The sequence below is a fragment of the Erythrolamprus reginae genome, chromosome 13 (assembly GCF_031021105.1).
Source record: "Erythrolamprus reginae isolate rEryReg1 chromosome 13, rEryReg1.hap1, whole genome shotgun sequence".
In the NCBI taxonomy this organism is placed as follows: Eukaryota; Metazoa; Chordata; class Lepidosauria; order Squamata; family Dipsadidae; genus Erythrolamprus; species Erythrolamprus reginae.
In genome coordinates this window covers 2,430,406-2,449,091 of record NC_091962.1, presented here as the reverse complement: position 1 = coordinate 2,449,091, position 18,686 = coordinate 2,430,406, and the positions used below count along the sequence as shown (strand labels likewise).

Sequence of the window (18,686 nt, the reverse complement as noted above, 5' to 3'; positions counted from 1 at the left end):
TACACCTATAAAGCTACACCTAATAACTGTCCTATTAAATCAGAAGGTAATGTGAGACAGTTTAAATAATGGTGCAAACACCATGCAAAAATTATTCTTTAAGTTACCAGTTCTCAATTATTTGACTTAGGAGGAATTTGTGGTGTGACAAGAGAGAGTTTAGTAGTAAAACCTTTCAACCTGCCAATTCATGCCGATATCGAGCTGATAGGGCACAAAAGACATAGAGAAGCCTTAAGCAACACAATGAAGAGGATACACAACAGACGATACTTGGTTCGGATTACGGGCAAGCATGGAAGAGGGAGCACACCTGACTGAAAGTAAATAAATTACTTTATTGCAGTCATTACCCAACACGAGAGAAGCTGATGCCCTTTTTTACCAAGTAGCTGGTAATGCTTCCGACAGTAGGAGATTCCTAATTATAGAAACATAGAAGATTGACGGCAGAAAAAAGACCTCATGGTCCATCTAGTCTGCCCTTATACTATTTCCTGTATTTCATCTTACAATGGATATATGTTTATTCCAGGCATGTTTAAATTCAGTTACTGTGGATTTACCAACCATGTCTGCTGGAAGTTTGTTCCAAGGATCTACTACTCTTTCAGTGAAATAATATTTTCTCACGTTGCTTTTGATCTTTCCCCCAACTAACTTCAGATTGTGCCCCCTTGTTCTTGTGTTCACTTTCCTATTAAAAACACTTCCCTCCTGAACTTTATTTAAACCTTTAACATATTTAAATGTTTTGATCATGTCCCTGCTTTTCCCTTGTCCTCCAGACTATACAGATTGAGTTCATGAAGTCTTTCCTGATACGTTTTATGCTTAAGACCTTCCACCATTTTTGTAGCCCGTCTTTGGACCCGTTCAATTTTATCAATCTATTTTTGTATCTTGAGGTCTTCAGAACTGAACATAGTATTCCAAATGGGGTCTCACCAGTACTCTATACAGCGGGATCACAATCTCCCTCTTCCTGCTTGTTATACCTCTAGTTATGCAGCCAAGCATTCTACTTGCTTTCCCTACTGCAGTGGAAAAATAAAATCAGAGACCCATTGCTCACAAACTTTAGGACTTGAGATATGATAGAACCTAGTAATTTGAGGGACTCATTGCTCACAAACTTTAGGTGTGAGTGGGGAACTATAATCAACAGTAGAGACCTTCAAATTACTAGGTTCTATCATATCTCAAGTCCTAAAATAGTCACCTAACATCAAAAACGTCCTTCCAAAAAGCACAACAAAGAATGTTTTTTCTGCACCAACTCAGGAAACTCAAACTGCCCAAGGAGCTGTTGATACAGTTCTATAGAATTGAGTCTGTCATCTGCATCTTCGTAACTGTCTGGTTTGCTTCTGCAACCCAACAAGACCGATACAGACTTCAGAGGATAATCAAAACTGCAAAAAAAAAACCCCAATTGCTGCCAAACTGCCTTCCATTAACTGCACGAGTCAAAAAGAGGGCCGTGAAAATATTTACTGACCCCTCACATCCTGGGCATAAACTGTTTCAACTCCTACCCTCAAAATGTCGCTACAGAGCACTGCACACCAAGACAACTAGACACAAGAACAGTTTTCCCCCCGAAAGCCATCACTCTACTAAACAAATAATTCCCTCAACACTGCACTAGTATTACTACTAGTTTTTTCTTGTCATTCCTATCACCCATTTCCTCCAACTTATGACTCTATGACTGTAGCTTGTTGCTTGTATCCTTAAGTTTGTTATTAATATTGTTTCCTTATTGCTTATTTGACCCCTTAAATGTTGTACCTCATGATTCTTGACAAATGTATCTTTTTCTTTTATGTACGCTAAGAGCATCTGCACCAAAGACAAATTCCTTGTGTGTGCAATCACACTTGGCCAATAAAGAATTATATTCTAAAATAACATTCCGTTCTCCAAGAGTCAAGGTCATTATGCCCTGCACCTGGAGAGGTGTGCCTGGGAGGCATCTCCAGCTGAGATGGTGCATTGATAGGAGCATGTGATGGATATGTCAACAGACTCAAACTCAACCCTGATAAGACGGAGTGGCTGTGGGTTTTGCCTCCCAAGGACAATCCCATCTGTCCATCCATCACCCTAGGGGAGGAATTATTGACCCCCTCGGAGAGGGTCTGCAACTTGGGCGTCCTCCTCGATCCACAGCTCACATTAGAGAACCATCTTTCAGCTGTGGCGAGGGGGGCGTTTGCCCAAGTTCGCTTGGTGCACCAGTTGTGACCCTATCTGGATCGGGACTCATTGCTCACAGTCACTCATGCCCTCATCACCTCGAGGCTCGACTACTGTAACGCTCTCTACATGGGGCTACCTTTGAAAAGTGTTCGGAAACTTCAGATCGTGCAGAATGCAGCTGCGAGAGCGGTCATGGGCTTACCTAGGTATGCCCATGTTTCACCATCACTCCGCAGTCTGCACTGGCTGCCGATCAATTTCCGGTCACAATTCAAAGTGTTGGTTATGACCTTTAAAGCCCTTCATGGCACTGGACCAGAATATCTCTGAGACCGCCTCCTGCCGCACGAATCCCAACGACCGGTTAGGTCCCACAGAGTTGGCCTTCTCCGGGTCCCGTCAACTAAACAATGTCGGTTGGCGGGCCCCAAGGGAAGAGCCTTCTCTGTGGCGGCCCCGACTCTCTGGAACCAACTCCCCCCAGAGATTAGAACTGCCCCTACTCTCCCTGCCTTCCGTAAACTCCTTAAAACCCACCTTTGTCGTCAGGCATGGGGGAACTGAAACACCTCCCCTGGGCATGTACAATTTATGTATGGTATGTTTGTGTGTGTGTTTGTTAGCAAAATGGGGTTCTTTTAAATATTTTAAATTATATTTGGATTTGTTATGAATTGTTGTGTTGTGCTGTGAGCCGCCCCGAGTCTGCGGAGAGGGGCGGCATACAAATCTAAATAATAAATAAAATAAATAAATGTGGGTGCAGGGGAAGGGTGTTGGATTTTCTTTTGGGTGGGGAAAACCTGAAAGCTTTCAGATTTGGGGTTTCCCAGATGTGCCAACATGACATCTCTAATAAAATGGAACTTTGAGGAACTCCAAACCTTGCAGTTTTCTTTTGTTGGGGGTGTGGCTTGGAACCCTGACATTAGTCCCTTTCCCTGCACCGACATGTCCATCACATTGTCCAACCAATACACTGTCTCAATTGGATATGCCTCCCAGTCACATCCCTCCAGGGGCAGGGCAGAGTGACCTTGAGTCTCGGAGAAAGGAATGCTACTATGATTATAGTTACCACAATCAATAGGGCCTGCTACTTAAGACTGGGCTTCCCCACCACCACCAGATTTCAAATAAATCCAAGCCACAGGACATTTAACCCAGGAAAATGCTCTCTCACCTAAATCCCCCAGGTAGACCAGACATCGGTGGCAGGCTATCTGAGCCCAGTCCATCTCCTTCTCTGATGCAGAGACTGGCTTCTTGCAACCTATGGGAGAAATAATAAGCAGAAATAATAAGCATAGTGTTAGAGCAAGATGCTGGAAAATTCAAGACAGATGACAATTACTGGTCTACCTTATAATAATAATAACAACAAAAGAGTTGGAAGGGACCTTGGAGGTCATCTAGTCCAACCCCCTGCTTGGGCAGAAAACCCTACACTACTTCAGACAGATGGTTATCCAACATCTTCTTAAAAACTTCCAGTGTTGTAGCATTCACAACTTCTGGAGGCAAGCTATTCCACTGATTAATTGTCCTAACTGTCAGGAAATTTCTCCTTAGTTCTAAGTTGCTTCTCTCCTTGTTCAGCTTCCACACATCACTTCTTGTTCTACCCTCAGGTGCTTTGGAGAATAGGTTGACTCTTTCTTTTTTGTGGCAACCTTCGCAAAGAACCTTTGCTTATTATGGCTCACTGTCAGACCTGCCCCAGCTAGGTCCCTAGAAATGAAAAACCCTCGACTCCATTTGATTAGCTAAGGATTTTACTTAGGATTACTAAGCGCGGCTAGAACTGAGTATTCCCATGCACAAGTTTTCCCCTTCCATGGTCCTTTCCCCTTTGACCACATCGTCAGTGTCCCTCCATAGCTGGATTACAGCATTCCTGTCAAACAGACAAGTGGTCAAATTAGGAAGCACCCTATCCACCCAGTCCCAGTTAAAAGCGGTGTTCCCCAGGGTAGTGTACTGGGACCAACGCTCTTCATTCTCTACATCAATGACCTTTGAGATTACATCACAAGCAACTGTGTCCTCTTCGCCGACGATGTAAAATTCTTCAACACCACCGATAACACAACTACTCTCCAAAAAGACCTTGACGCTGTTTGAGTGGTCTAACACATGGCAACTCCAAATCTCAACTAGCAAATGCTCTGTCCTACACATTGGGAAGAAGAATCTGAACTTCAAATACGAACTGAATAATCAAATTAACACAGATAATCCCCACTCGGTTAAAGACCTCGGTATACTAATAACAAAAGATTTAAGTGCCAAAACCCACTGCAACAATATAGCCAAGAAGGCTTCAAGAGTTGTAAACCTAATCCTACATAGCTTCTGCTCTGGCAATCTCACACTGCTTACCAGAGCTTACAAAACTTTTGCCAGACCCATCCTCGAATACAGCTCATCTGTTTGGAACTCATATCGCATCTCAGACGTTAACACCCTTGAAAATGTCCAAAGATACTTCACCAGAAGAGCCCTTCACTCCTCCACTCGAAATAGAATACCCTACAAGACTAGACTTTCAATCCTGGGCCTAGAAAGTTTAGAACTAAGACACCTTAAACAAGATCTAAGTATTGCCCACAAGATCATATGCTGCAACGTCCTGCCTGTCGGCGACTACTTCAGCTTCAACCACAACAACACAAGAGCACACAACAGATTTAAACTTAATATTAACCGCTCCAAACTTGACTGTAAAAAATATGACTTCAGTAACCGAGTTGTCGAAGCGTGGAACTCATTACCAGACTCCACAGTGTCATCCCCAAACCCCCAACACTTTACCCTTAGATTATCCACCGTTGACCTATCCAGATTCCTAAGAGGTCAATAAGGGGCAAGTACAAGTGCACTAGAGTGCCTTCCGTCCCCTGTCCTATTGCTCTCCTATATCTCCTATACCTTTCTTCTATTCCTATATCTCTTCTTCTATTCTTTCATTGATATGTTCTATTACTATATCTTCTTTTCTATTATTTCTTAGATATATTTTACTATATCTCCTCTATAACCTTCATCATGTATTTTACTATGTGTATATAGATATATACCCACTAAAACCCTCATTGTGTATTGGACAAAATAAATAAATAAAATAAATAAAACCATTTTAATAATAATAATAATAATAATAATAAATAAATAAAACCATTTTAATAATAATAATAATAATAATAATAATAATAATAATAATTTATTGGATTTGTATGCCGCCCCTCTCCGTAGACTTGGGGCGGCTAACAACAAGGATAAAAACAGCATGTGACAATCCAATAATAAAACAACTAAAAACCCTTATTATAAAAGCAAACATACACATGGACATACTATGCATAACTTGTAATGGCCTAGGGGGAAGGAATATCTCAACTCCCCCAGGCCTGGTGGTATAAATGAGTCTTGCGGAGAGGGGCGGCATATAAATCCAATAAATCTAATCTAATCTTGAGTAGTTTACAAAAGACAGGGAGGGTGGGGGCAATTCTAATCTCCGGGGGGAGTTGGTTCCAGAGGGCCAGGGCCGCCACAGAGAAGGCTCTTCCCCTGGGGCCCGCCAAATGACATTGTTTAGTCGAGGGGACCCGGAGAAGGCCAACTCTGTAGGACCTTATCGGTCACTGGGATTCGTGCGGTAGCAAGCGGTTCCGGAGATATTCTAGGTTTTCTTAAAACAGGCTACTTTGAGATTTCGTTGGCACATTTTGGGGAGTTTATAACTCGTTCTCTGTGCGTTCAAGGGTTTTTACAGAAATTTGGGTAAAATCTTAAGGGGTAACCAAGATGCCAAAAGCCAAAGGAGTCATGCGTGGGCCTGAAAATTATTAAAACGCACTCCCATCAATTCTACAGGAACGCCAGGGAGATGCTCATGGCAACGGTTGCCAAGGACACTTGCCATCTAGCAAGTTACGATGGGGGACAACCTGACACCTTCCCACCAGCCAAGGGCTGAAAATGCGCAAATGGGATGAGCAGCTACCTAATCACAAACCAAGCTGTGATTATTATTTTTTCCAAGGCAATTCTGAATCTGGAAATTTATCTCTCCCTTAAAACTGTTGAGAAATCTCAGGCGATTGCAATAAAGGTTGTAGGTTAAGAAACATAATGATAAGATCCATTCCCTCGCCCTTTTTAAAACTACACCTAATAACTGTCCTATTAAATTAAAAGCTAGTATGAGAAATACCGGACCGTGCAGAAATGAGTAGACTGACAATGAAATTTAAAGATAAAGAAGATTCCGAATATTATAAAATATGGGTGAAATTTCACGATTGGTTAGACAGGAAGTTTAGTTAGAAAATAAACCAACTAATTAAGAATAAAAGGGGGGAATAGAAACATAGAAACATAGAAGTCTGACGGCAGAAAAAGACCTCATGGTCCATCTAGTCTGCCCTTATACTATTTTCTGTATTTTATCTTAGGATGGATATATGTTTATCTCAGGCATGTTTAAATTCAGTTACTGTGGATTTATCCACCACGTCTGCTGGAAGTTTGTTCCAAGGATCTACTACTCTTTCAGTAAAATAATATTTTCTCATGTTGCTTTTGATCTTTCCCCCAACTAACTTCAGATTGTGACCCCTTGTTCTTGTGTTCACTTTCCTATTAAAAACACTTCCCTCCTGGACCTTATTTAACCCTTTAATATATTTAAATGTTTTGATCATGTCCCCCCTTTTCCTTCTGTCCTCCAGACTATACAGATTGTGTTCATGAAGTCTTTCCTGATACGTTTTATGCTTAAGACCTTCCACCATTTTTGTAGCCCGTCTTTGGACCCGTTCAATTTTGTCAATATCTTTTTGTAGGTGAGGTCTCCAGAACTGAACACAGTATTCCAAATGGGGTCTCACCAGCATTCTATATAGCGGGATCATAATCTCCCTCTTCCTGCTTGTTATACCTCTAGCTATGCAGCCAAGCATCCTACTTGCTTTCCCTACCGCCTGACTGCACTGTTCACCCATTTTGAGACTGTCAGAAATAATAGGGATAATCCAGATGATGAAACTAGACAAGGAGGCAAAACGAGACAAATGACATATACCTAAGATAAATCTGAATAGGAGGTGGAAAAATAAGAGTATAATAAAAGTATAATGAAATTAAATAAACAGATCAAATTTTATGGCACTTGAATACTGACATCAAAATTATCTGAAATAGTAGGCAACTTCAAAAAAAAAGATATCTACACTACATAAAACATAGCGTCTCCACAAACCACAGGAAAGTAGAGGAGAGGAAAGGAAAAAAGGAAAATGAGAAAGGAAAGGAAAAAGGAAGCTGGAAGGAACCTTGGAGGTCTTCTAGTCCAGCCCTCTGCTCAAGCAGGAGACCCCATATAATCTCAGACAAATGACTGTCCAGTCTCTCTTTAAAAACCTCCAATGATGGAGCCTCCAAAACTCCTAATGGCAAGCTGTTCCACTGGTTCGTTGTCCCCACTGTTAGGAGGTTTCTCATTAATTCCAGGTTGCTGCTTTCTTTGAAGAAATGGGCGAAACACAATAAAAGGAGAGAACTAAGGAGAAATTTCCTTACAATTAATCAGTGGAACAGCTTGCTACCAGAGGTTGTGGCTGCCCCATTACTGAAAGTTTTTAAGAAAAGAGACTGGACAACTCATTTGCCTGAAACGGTGCAAGAATGCTTGAGCAGGGAGTTGGATTGGAGGACCTCAAAGGTCCCTTCCAACTCTGTTATTCCTGGCCTCAAAAGCATGAACAGACCGGAAGGACCAAGCGACTCTTGCGCAGGATCAAATCTCGAGAAGCACCGACCTATCAGGGGATCCGTAACGTGGGTCCAATCAATGCAGCACTGCAACTCCAGCTGGTAGTGCGACTGGATGTAGAGAAGCAGGTGCTGGTAAAACCCGATGCCGGCAATCAGGTGAGTCCGGTAAGCACACTCCAGGGTGCTCCGACTATGAATGTGCTGCGGATAGGGAAACGAGAGAGCAAGTTAGGGTCTATCTCTAGATCAGGGGTCTCCAACCTTGGCAACTTTAAGACTTGTGGACTTCAACTCCCAGAGTTCCTCGACCAGCAAAGCTGGGAGTAGGTCCACAAGTTTTAAAGTGTGCCAAGCTTGGAGACCCCTGCTTTAAGTACAATATCCAACCATTCCCTCATTCTGAAAGCCATACAGGCCCCCTGGATTTACCCATTTGCCTTCTCCACTTTGTTAGATCCATCCATATTTATGGGACAGTTTTCTGTCCCAGTGACCGATAAGGTCGCACAAAGTCGGTCTCCTCCAAGTCCTGTCAGCCAAACAATGCCGGCCGGCGGGACTGCGGGGGAGAGCCTTCTCTGTGGCGGCCCCGGTCCTCTGGAACCAACTCCCCCCAGAGATTCGTACTGCCCCCAGTCTCCTCGCCTTCCGAAAAGCACTTAAAACACACCTGTGTTGGCAAGCCTGGGGCCGCTAAGCCATGATCTTCCACCCTGGCCACTTGCATGTATGAGTGATGATTGTATGTTCTTTTATTGGGTGAATTTTTATTGCTACCATTTATGTAGTTTGTATTTTTAAATTGTTTATTATGCTTTATTGTAAGCCGCCCTATAAATTTATAAATAATAATTAATTACCGATTCCACAATCTCTTAATATAATAATAATAATAATAATAATAATAATAATAATAATAATAATAATTTATTAGATTTGTATGCCGCCCCTCTCCGAAGACTCGGGGCGGCTCACAATAATAATAAAAGGCAATATAACAATCATTACGAAATTTTATGAAACATGGAACAAAGTTTATACATGGATAGATAAGAAAAAATAATCTATTTTTAGTAAGCATAAGGTATTCATTTTGTCTGGGTTATATTAGTATTAGTTAAATATATTTTGTTTAAGAATTATATTAGAATTAGTTTATATATAAGTAATATGGTAACAATTTTCGTTTTATATCTGTATTAGTGAAAATGTGAAAAACTTTAATTCAAAATTTAGCAATTTTTTTATTAACATATATCTAATTATGTATTCTTTTTCTGTATTTGAATCTATACTTTCAAGATAAGCGGGGAAAATGTATCCCCACTTTGTGTTTAATGTTTGCATGTCTGTTTGAAAATTAATTTAAAAAAATTTAAAAAATAAATAACAATCATTCCATCTTTTGGCGGTGGGTTGTCATCCAAAGAAGATTTCACACCGAAACAAAAGGCCAATGGTGCCTCCAACACGGAAGGCAAGAGGTTAGGGGGCTCAGGGGTTGGGGGGGGGTTTCTTCTTCCTCCCAGTTCTTTAAACCAGGAGTCCCCAAAACTTTGGTGAATCAATGAGGTGTTTGCAACTGAGCAAAGTCAGACAAGGGGGAGCCCAGGGATGGGGGGGCTTCCATCCTCCTCCAGTGGAGAGGCAGCTGTCTTCAGGACCTGAGCAGAGTGATGAGGTGGAAAAGATGGGGGCCTATCTCAGATGGGTGTTTGCGCAGAGAGGAAAGGAGGAGGGCAAAGGAAAACAATAAGCCGGCTCTCAGGAAAAGGCAGGTATTGACACTAGCCAGGCTCTCCCTGACTGAGAAATAGCAATAGCATTTAGACTTATACAGTGATCCCCCGATTATCGCGAGGGTTCCGTTCCAAGACCCCTCGCGATAATCGATTTCTCGCGATGTAGCGGTGCGGAAGTAAAAACACCATCTGCGCATGCGCGCCCCTTTTTCCATGGCCGCGCATGCACAGATGGTGTTTTTACTTCCGCACCTGGGAAGACCCAGCAGCTGAGGAGCCGCTTGTCCGCCGCTTTTCCGCTTGTCCGCCGCTCTGGGAGTTGAAGACCCAGGGAAGGTTCCTTCGGCCGCCCACCAGCTGATCTGCTCGGCAGCGCAGTAGCAGCGAGGAGCCGAAGATGGGGTTTCCCCGTTGCCCACGCAAAGGGGAAACCCCATCTTCGGCTCCTCGCTGCTACTGCGCTGCCGAGCAGATCAGCTGGTGGGCAGCCGAAGGAACCTTTCCTGGGTGCCACCCGCCGCTCGAGAGCAAGAGGGGGAGATAGAGAAAGAGAGAGAAGGAAAGAGATGAGAGAGGGAGGAAGAGAGTGTGAGAGAGGAAGAAGCAAGATAGAGAAAGAGAGAGAGAAAGAAAGATGAGAAAGGAAGGGAGTGACGTCATCGGGTGGAAAAATCGCGATATAGCGTTTCGCAAAGATCGAGATCGCGAAACTCGGGGGATCACTGTATACTGCTTCCTAGTGCTTTTTATTTATTTATTTTTAATTATTATTTTTTTATTTTATATCGACAAACATACAAACAACATTAAACATTTATACTTATCTATATGCATACTGATTAATATTTTACAATTCTGGGGGGGGGGGGGTTACATTATATTTCCTTAATACTAATTCCTTTTCTTGGTTTTTTCTTCTTATCCAGTTATACAGTTTCTCTCACACTTTGTAGCAGTTCTTATTTTGTTTATCCTGTAATTCATACGTTAATTTACTTAGTTTAGCGCAGTCTAACATTTTCTTGATCACCATCTCTTCATTCCGTGTCTTTCCTTGTTTCCAATTTTGTGCGAATGCCAATCTTGCTGAAGTTAGCTTCGTAGTGCTTTTTAAAGCCCTCTCTAAGCGGTTTGGAGAGTCAGCCTCTTGCCCCCAACAACCTGTTGTGATTCCGTCTGAGGCCCCTCAGGGAACGGCTGATCCTCTTCCTGCTCAGAGGGGGAGGATGAGGAACAGGAGGTTCAGACACACAGGGAGGAGGAATCTCAGGCTGAGGGAGAGGGAGCTCTCCCCAGCAAGCAGCCTGGATTCCTTAGATGAAAATGCACAAGCAATAATCGATCTCCGGCAGAGAAGAGCAACACAACGAAGGGGACAATTAGCCAGGTACTTTCAGCACTAAAGAGGCAACAGCTGGGTTTGGGTGTGGTGCTCTCTGGAAAGGATGAAAAGGCAGACCCACCCTTCCTGGCTTGTGGAGTATTATCTTTGGGAGTCCTGGGACCTGGCTGTGATCTTTGGTGTCTTGGAATTCTGGTTTGAGACTTTGAATACTGAAACCTTGGGGGAAAAAGGTGTGGGTCTTATTCTCTACAGTGGTGGGTGTGCCAGCAAGAAGTCTGCTGTATTGTCTGGCCATCAGGACTCTGCTGTGAAGTCTCATAGCCTGCCTGTTGGGAAGAACAGGTTTTTCTCTGTGTTTATTTTTCAAACTATAAAGTGCTTTTGCTTTTACCAGTGTGTCTGGCTGCTTTTTCCAGTTGGTGTTGAAGTCTGGGGGCACCCAGACAGAACACAACCTAGGTCCTCATTTGACCCACCTCGGAAGGATGGAAGGCTGAGTCAACCTTGAACCGGTAGTGAGATTTGAACTGCTGAACTACAGCTACTGATTAGCTGAAGGAGCCTGCAGTGCTGCACTCTAACCACTGCGCCACCCTGATCAAGTTAAGAGTCAAATAAATAAGTGGGGTTTGGGAGGCAGCCGGTTACTGCAGATAATCGTTGGTCTTCTACAGCAAGTAATTTGGATTTCATGGCCATAAACCAGGTTTGTTGGGACTGATGACATTTGATTTGCTGTTTATCCACATGAAGAAGAAAAAGTGTTATAAAAAGGGGGGGGTTGTTGTACTCCTGAGTAAACGGCTTATTGTTTACTCACGAAGGCTGGGTCAGTGCAGCAGCTAGGGTTGTGGAAATGGTAGACAAGCATGTGTGTGTGTGCATCTTTGTTTGCCTAAGTGCACCCCCATGCTCCATTTATGTGAGCTCACGCAAATGGGAGCTGTGCGACAATAGGAACCTGGAACCCTCCCCTCTCCTCCCGGTCTGCAAAGCCAAAAAGTTTTGAAAACCAAACAAATGGTATTCCGAGAAACAGCTCTGCAAACTCTCTGACCACCATTCCTGGCCACAGCAAACCACGAAGGCTGAGAGCAGAAGTCTGTCAAGTACAGTGGTACCTCTACTTATGAACTTAATTTGTTCCATGACCAGGTTCTTAAGTAGAAAAGTTTGTAAGTAGAAGCAATTTTTCCCATAGGAATCAATGTAAAAGCAAATAATGTGTGCAAACCCATTAGGAAAGAAATAAAAGCTCGGAATTTGGGTGGGAGGATGAGGAGGAGGAGGAAGACAGTCGCTGCCCAGAGTGAATGTAGTGTTTCTTTTCTCTGGGTGCTGGCAGTGGTTTATTCCCTCTCCAAGCGCCCAGAGAAAGGAAAATGCTTCGTTCGCTCTGGGCTGCCAAAGCCTCCTTAAGCGCCACCGAAAGGCTCCTCTGGCAGCCCAGAAAAGCCCAAGATGATCAGGATTAAAAGGGGAATGGCAGGAAACTGGCCGGGCCTTCGTTCTGCTCTCAAATTTCCTGCAAAATATTTCCAGGCTCATGTTCTTAAGTAGAAAATGGTTCTTACGAAGAGGCAAAATAATCTTGAACATCCGGTTCTTATCTAGAAAAGTTCTTAAGTAGAGGAGTTCTTAAGTAGAGGTAGAACTGTATTGCTGTGGACACCAGCCAAGTTCTGCTGCTAATACAAAACATTATCAGAAAGCATCGCATACCTTTTTATTTGTTTTGATCAGCTGAATGACTTCATAGTACACTTTCCGCCACAGCAGTTCCTCCGCTTTCCTCCCATAGTCCACAGGGTGCAGGAACATCAGCTTTACACACAGTTCGCGGAGCCTGGGGAAGGAAGGAAAGAGGGAGGGAGGGAGGGAGGGAGGGAAGGAAGGAAGAAGGAAGGGTGGAGAGAGAGAGAGACGCTATTTACAATTTGCCTCAAAACCACTTTTTTTTAGCCCTAATCATATTTACAGGTGAAACTCAAAAAATTAAAAGATCGTGCAGAAGTTCATTTATTTCAGTAATGCAACTTAAAAAGTGAAACTTAGTATACAAGAGAGAGTCATTACACGCAAGATAATTCAAGCCGCGATTTATCATAACAGACTGTGGAAACAAATCTACACAGGTTGTGGAAACTTTTGCATCTCATTTGCAAACCAAGGACCCAGAGTATGGAGGAAGAATGGAGAGGCACACACTGCAAGATGCTTGAGGTCCAGTGTGAAGTTTCCACAGTCTGTGTTGATTTGGGGAGCCATGTCATCTGCTGGTGTTGATCCACTGTGCTTCATTAAGTCCAGGGTCAATGCAGCCATCTACCGGGAGATTTTGGAGCACATCATGCTTCCTTCCGCAGCTGAGCTTTATGGGGATACTGACTTCAGTTTTTCAGCACCTGCCCACACTGCCAAAAGTACCAAAACCTGCTTCAATGACCGTGGGATTACTGTGCTTGATTGGCCGGCAAACTCACCTGACCAGAACCCCATAGAACCCCATTGCCAAGAGAAAGATGAGACATAAGACCGAACAATGCAGAAGAGCTGAGAGCTGCCATTGAAGCATCCTGGCCTTCTATAACACCTCAGCAATGTCAGGCTCATAGCTTCCATGCCACGCCGCATTGAAGCAGTAATTGCTGCAAAAGGGGCCCAAACCAAGTACTGAGTACATGTGCATACTTTCAGAGGTCCAATTTTCTTCTAAGTACAATCCTTGCTCTATTGATTACATGTAATATTCTAATTTTCTGACACGGTGGATTTGGGGCTTTCATGAGCTGTACCCCACAATAATCACCACAATTATGACAAATCACGGCTTGAACTATCTTGCCTTGCATGTAATGAGTCTCTCACATATATTATATTTCACCTTTTAAGTTGCATTACTGAAATAAATGAACTTTTGCATGATATTCTAATTTTTTGAGTTTCACCTGTACGTGTGCGCCTAAGATCTGAACGAAGGATGTAGTTAAAAAAATTTTGGATTGTGCAGAGATGGATATGATGACAAGAAGGCTGAATGATCAAGAAGAATCTGACTTTTATACTATTTGGACAAAGTTTATACATGGATAGATAAGAATAAAGTAGAATATAAGGTTATGAAAATTGTATGAATATAATCTAATGTTATCAATTTAACTCTACGTTTATTAGAATATATAAACAAAATTCTTCTTTTCAATTAGAATATTATTTTGACTTAAAGATTTAAAACTTTATCCTTTCTTCTGTATTAAAAATTGACTTCAAGAAAAGAGGGGTAATTGTAACCCCTACTATGTGTTTAAATGTTTGTAAGTCTGTCTGTCTTTTTATTGAAAATTAATAAAGTTTTTTTTTTTTAAAAAAAAGATCTGAACGAAGGAATCAAAAGGACCTTACTTCCACTGATCTTGCTGTGACAAATGAGCTGCCAGTCAGATGACTTCAAGATCCCTTGGCTCACAAGCAAACTTCTTGCATAGCAATAATTAGCAATAGTACTTAAGACTTATATACCACCTCCCAGTACTTTACAGCTCTCTCTAAGCAGTTTACAGAGGCAGCCTATTGGCCCCAACAATGTGGGTCTTCATGTTACCAACCATGGAGGGATGGAAGGCTGAGTCAACTTTGAGCCAATCAGGATCGAACTAATGGCAGTTGGCAGAGTTAGCCTGCAATACTATATTCTAACCACTGTGCCACTATGGCAATACAATAGAATAAAAATATTTTCAGTTTAACAAACATTCAATCAACAATCAATAATTAGTAATATTAATTCCATAAAAAATGTATTTTGAGAAATGAAAATTCTGGTAAATCATTGAGGATATTGTAAGAGATAAGAAATTAAGGATGCATAGTATAGAGTGATTAATATGTTTGAGAAGAAAATTAAAATAGGTTATAGATTAATAGACATAATATTAATTGATAGAATGGTAATAGTATTATAAATTTTTGATGGAGAAAAAATGGTTCTTAGTGTATGTAAAATTGAAGTAAGATAAACTATGTTATAGATAACGAAATACTTCAGTAAATGAAACCTGAACTGAAATTTGAATTGGTTTTGAGTATAAATTAAGATGTAAATTTAGATGGTTAAAGTATTAGAGGGGGAATTTAAAACGTGTTTAGAGAAATGAAACTGCAGTAAATAATTGGGGTTAATATACTAGATTAGAAATTAAGGATGTATAGTGAAATATGATAATAAGCATGTATAAAAATAAATAAGGATAAAGAATTATGGAAAAAGAATATTATGGCTAAAATTGGAAATAAGATGTATTATTGATTATGTATAAGAAATTATGTAAGAAAAGAGATCTGGACAACATTTTGTCCATAAAAGATGTATTTGTTTTGTAAAAAATATTATTTAAAAAAAAATAGAATACAAATAATACTTAGACTTATATCCCGCTTCACAGGCTTCACAACCCTCTCAGAGCATTTTACAAAGTCAGCATATTGCCCAACAATCTGGGTCCTCATCTAATTGACCTTGGGATCAAACTGGTCAGGATCTTATTATTCAAAGTCTAAGGACTGCTATTCTGCTAAAAGTCAGGAGATAATCTTCCCCACCCACCGAGGCCATTCAATCTGCAGAGCAGGACCTAGATCAGAGATTATTAGGCTGCTTATCTATGAAACTGCTTCTGTGTAATGGAATTACATTGTGGCTGAACCACCATTCATAGGAATATGAACCCTAGACAGAGTCCTCTGCTATGAATGGATGGAGGGAGGGAGGGATGTATGAATGAATGGCTAGTTTTGCCATTATTATTATTATCATTATTTATTAGATTTGTATGCCGCCCCTCTCCGAAGACTCGGGGCGGCTCACACGATACAATATAAAACAGTGAATGCAAAATCTAATGAATTAAAAAAAAACTACGCAAGTTAAAAAACCCAACATATTAAAATAAGTCAAACAAATTCAATCGCATACATTGGTTGCTGATCAGTTTCCGGTCACAATTCAAAGTGTTGGTTATGACCTATAAAGCCCTTCATGGCATCGGACCAGAATACCTCCGGGACCGCCTTCTGCCACATTAATCCAAGTGACCAGTTAGGTCCCACAGAGTTGGCCTTCTCCGGGTCCCGTCGACTAAACAATGTTGTCTGGTGGGACCCAGGGGAAGAGCCTTCTCTTTGGCAGCCCCGACCCTCTGGAACCAGTCCCCCCTGGAGATCAGAATTGCCCTCACCCTCGCCTTTCGCAAACTCCTTAAAACCCACCTCTGCCATCAGGCATGGGGGAACTGAGACATCTCCCCCAGGCTTATATAGTTTTATGTATGGTATGTTTGTGTTGTACACTGTTTTACTATTGTGGTGAGCCGCCCCGAGTCTTGTTCCAAGTGAGGATGTGGGCAGTGCAAATCTCTGGGGGGGGGGAGCTGATTCCAGAGCCCCCCCCCCCCCCCAGAGAAGGCTCTTCCCCTCAGCCCCACCATATGACATTGTCTGTTTGACAGGACCTAGAGAAGGCCGACTGTGGGACCTAACCGATCGCTGGGATTCATATGGCAGAAGGCGGTCCCGCAAGTAATCTGGCCCGATGCCATGTAGGACTTTGTAGGTCATTACCAACACTTTGAATTGCATCCGGAAACCAATCAGCAACCAATGCAAACCGCGGAGTGTTGGAGAGACATGGTTATGTCTGGGGAGGACCATGACCGCTCACACGCCTGCATTTTGCACGATTTGAAGTTTCCGAACACTCTTCAAAGATAGTTCCACATAGAGAGCATTGCAGAAGTCAAACCTCAAGGTGATAAGGGCATGAGTGACTGTGAGTAGACTCCCTGTCCAGATAGGGCCGCAACTGGTGCGTCAGACGAACCTGGGCAAATGCCCCCCTCGCCACAGTCAAAAAATAATGGTCCAAAGTCAGCTGTGGATTGACGAGGACACCCAAGTTGCAGTCCCTCTCTGAAGGGGTCAGGCGTTCCCCCCCAAAGTAATGGATTGACAGATGGAAGTGCCCTTGAGAGGCAGAACCTACAGCCACTCCGTCTTGTCGGGATTGAGTCTGAGCCTGTTAACACCCATCCAGACCCTAACAGCCTCCAGACACTTCCACTACTTCACTGAGTGGGCACAGGGTAGAGATGTATAGCTATCATCAGCATACTGATGGTAACTCACCCCGTGCCCCTGGATGATCTCACCCAGCGGTTTCATGTAGATATTAAATAGCACGGGGTAGAGAACCAACCCCTGAGGAAACCCACACAGGAGGGACCTAGGAGTCGATATCTGACCCACTGCTAACACCGACTGCGACTGACCAGAGGTAGGAGAACCACCGTAAAACGGTGCCTCCCACTCCCAACCCCTTCAGCCGGTGCAGAAGGATACCATGGTCGATGGCATATATGAATATGATGTTTTTATGATATTCTGTATTTCAATGAAACTCAATTTTTTCCAGCAATTTTTCACTCAGACTTATTCCCTTCGAGTTAAGACTGCTGCATCCTGTCCTTTCAAGATCATACATCTGATTGAAATCCAGAACATGGGATAAAGAAAGGCCCCAACATTCCTTACTTGTTTCTCAGGCTGATGTTCTCCGGCTTAAATACTTCTTGATAAGCTGCCTTGTTTCCAAGAATGAGGTCCAATCGATGCACTGCTTCAACCACAGCTCTACGAAAAGCACAGGAGACATTCAAGTTAGGGAGTTGCTGATGCTGGGAAGTTCTTCCGTTGGGCCCAAGACATAGTGTGGAGCCGTTATATACCACCCCGAGCCCCTCTACACCGCTCAGAACCTCTTTGTCAGTTCTGCCATCTTCAGTTTGGCGCCTTGTCAGCATTCTGCCATTATAAGCTAGGAGGGAGGGGAGAAACTGGTGGATATACCTCCAAAAGACGCAATAATTAAAAAGATTAAATACTGTGCAGAGATGACAAAATTAACTATACTAGTTAGGAATGAAACAACGTCCTCATTTAATAATTGTTGGGATCCTTTCTACAGTTGGTTAGAGAAAAAAAGAGAACACCACGTTACATAATTGAAATGATGGTTACAAACTCGACCAGATACAAATCCGATATATAGCTTTCTCATATTTTTGGCTATAGAGAGACTTTAGATATACAGTATATTGATAGAATACTTACTACTAAATTTTATAATCTCTATGTTTAGATTAATTCAACACTTGCACTTAAATACCCAGACGACTAACCTGATATTAGGGAATGAGCTAATAAATTAGGAACTGGTTCCCGTTTTCAATACAGCTCCCCCGGATATTCACCAACCCCTTTACTTTTTCTATGTCCTTTGTTCTCTCTCCCCTTTCCCCTCTTTTTTCTATTCCCTTCTTTCGCACTCTTTCTATAAATTCCTATATTCATAAATTGTTGTACCATGCTAAGACTTCATTGTTTTCTCTTTTGATCAATTTTTATGTTTTGTATATTTGTAAATAAAATAAAAAAATAAAAAAAAATAAAAAACAAGAATGGGGAAGGGAAGGGGGATAACAACTTGATGAAGGCCAGGGAAGCACAGGACCAGTTTGTGCCAATCTTCAAGGACACACACCCTGAGAGTGGAACGTGTA

The 18,686-nt window shown here is 42.2% G+C and overlaps 1 protein-coding gene across 1 annotated transcript in view; it reads right to left on the bottom strand.

Annotated features, from left to right (window-relative positions):
- SMG5 (SMG5 nonsense mediated mRNA decay factor) overlaps positions 1 to 18,686 on the bottom strand; it is a 120,494-nt gene that overhangs the window by 96,799 nt on the left and 5,009 nt on the right. The window contains exons 2-5 of the mRNA XM_070766660.1: positions 17,659 to 17,757; positions 12,796 to 12,919; positions 8,031 to 8,187; positions 3,389 to 3,478 (exon numbers count right to left, since the gene is read on the bottom strand). Of these exons, the coding sequence (XP_070622761.1) occupies positions 3,389 to 3,478; positions 8,031 to 8,187; positions 12,796 to 12,919; positions 17,659 to 17,757 (470 nt within the window). The remainder of the gene's footprint in view (positions 1 to 3,388; positions 3,479 to 8,030; positions 8,188 to 12,795; positions 12,920 to 17,658; positions 17,758 to 18,686) is intronic.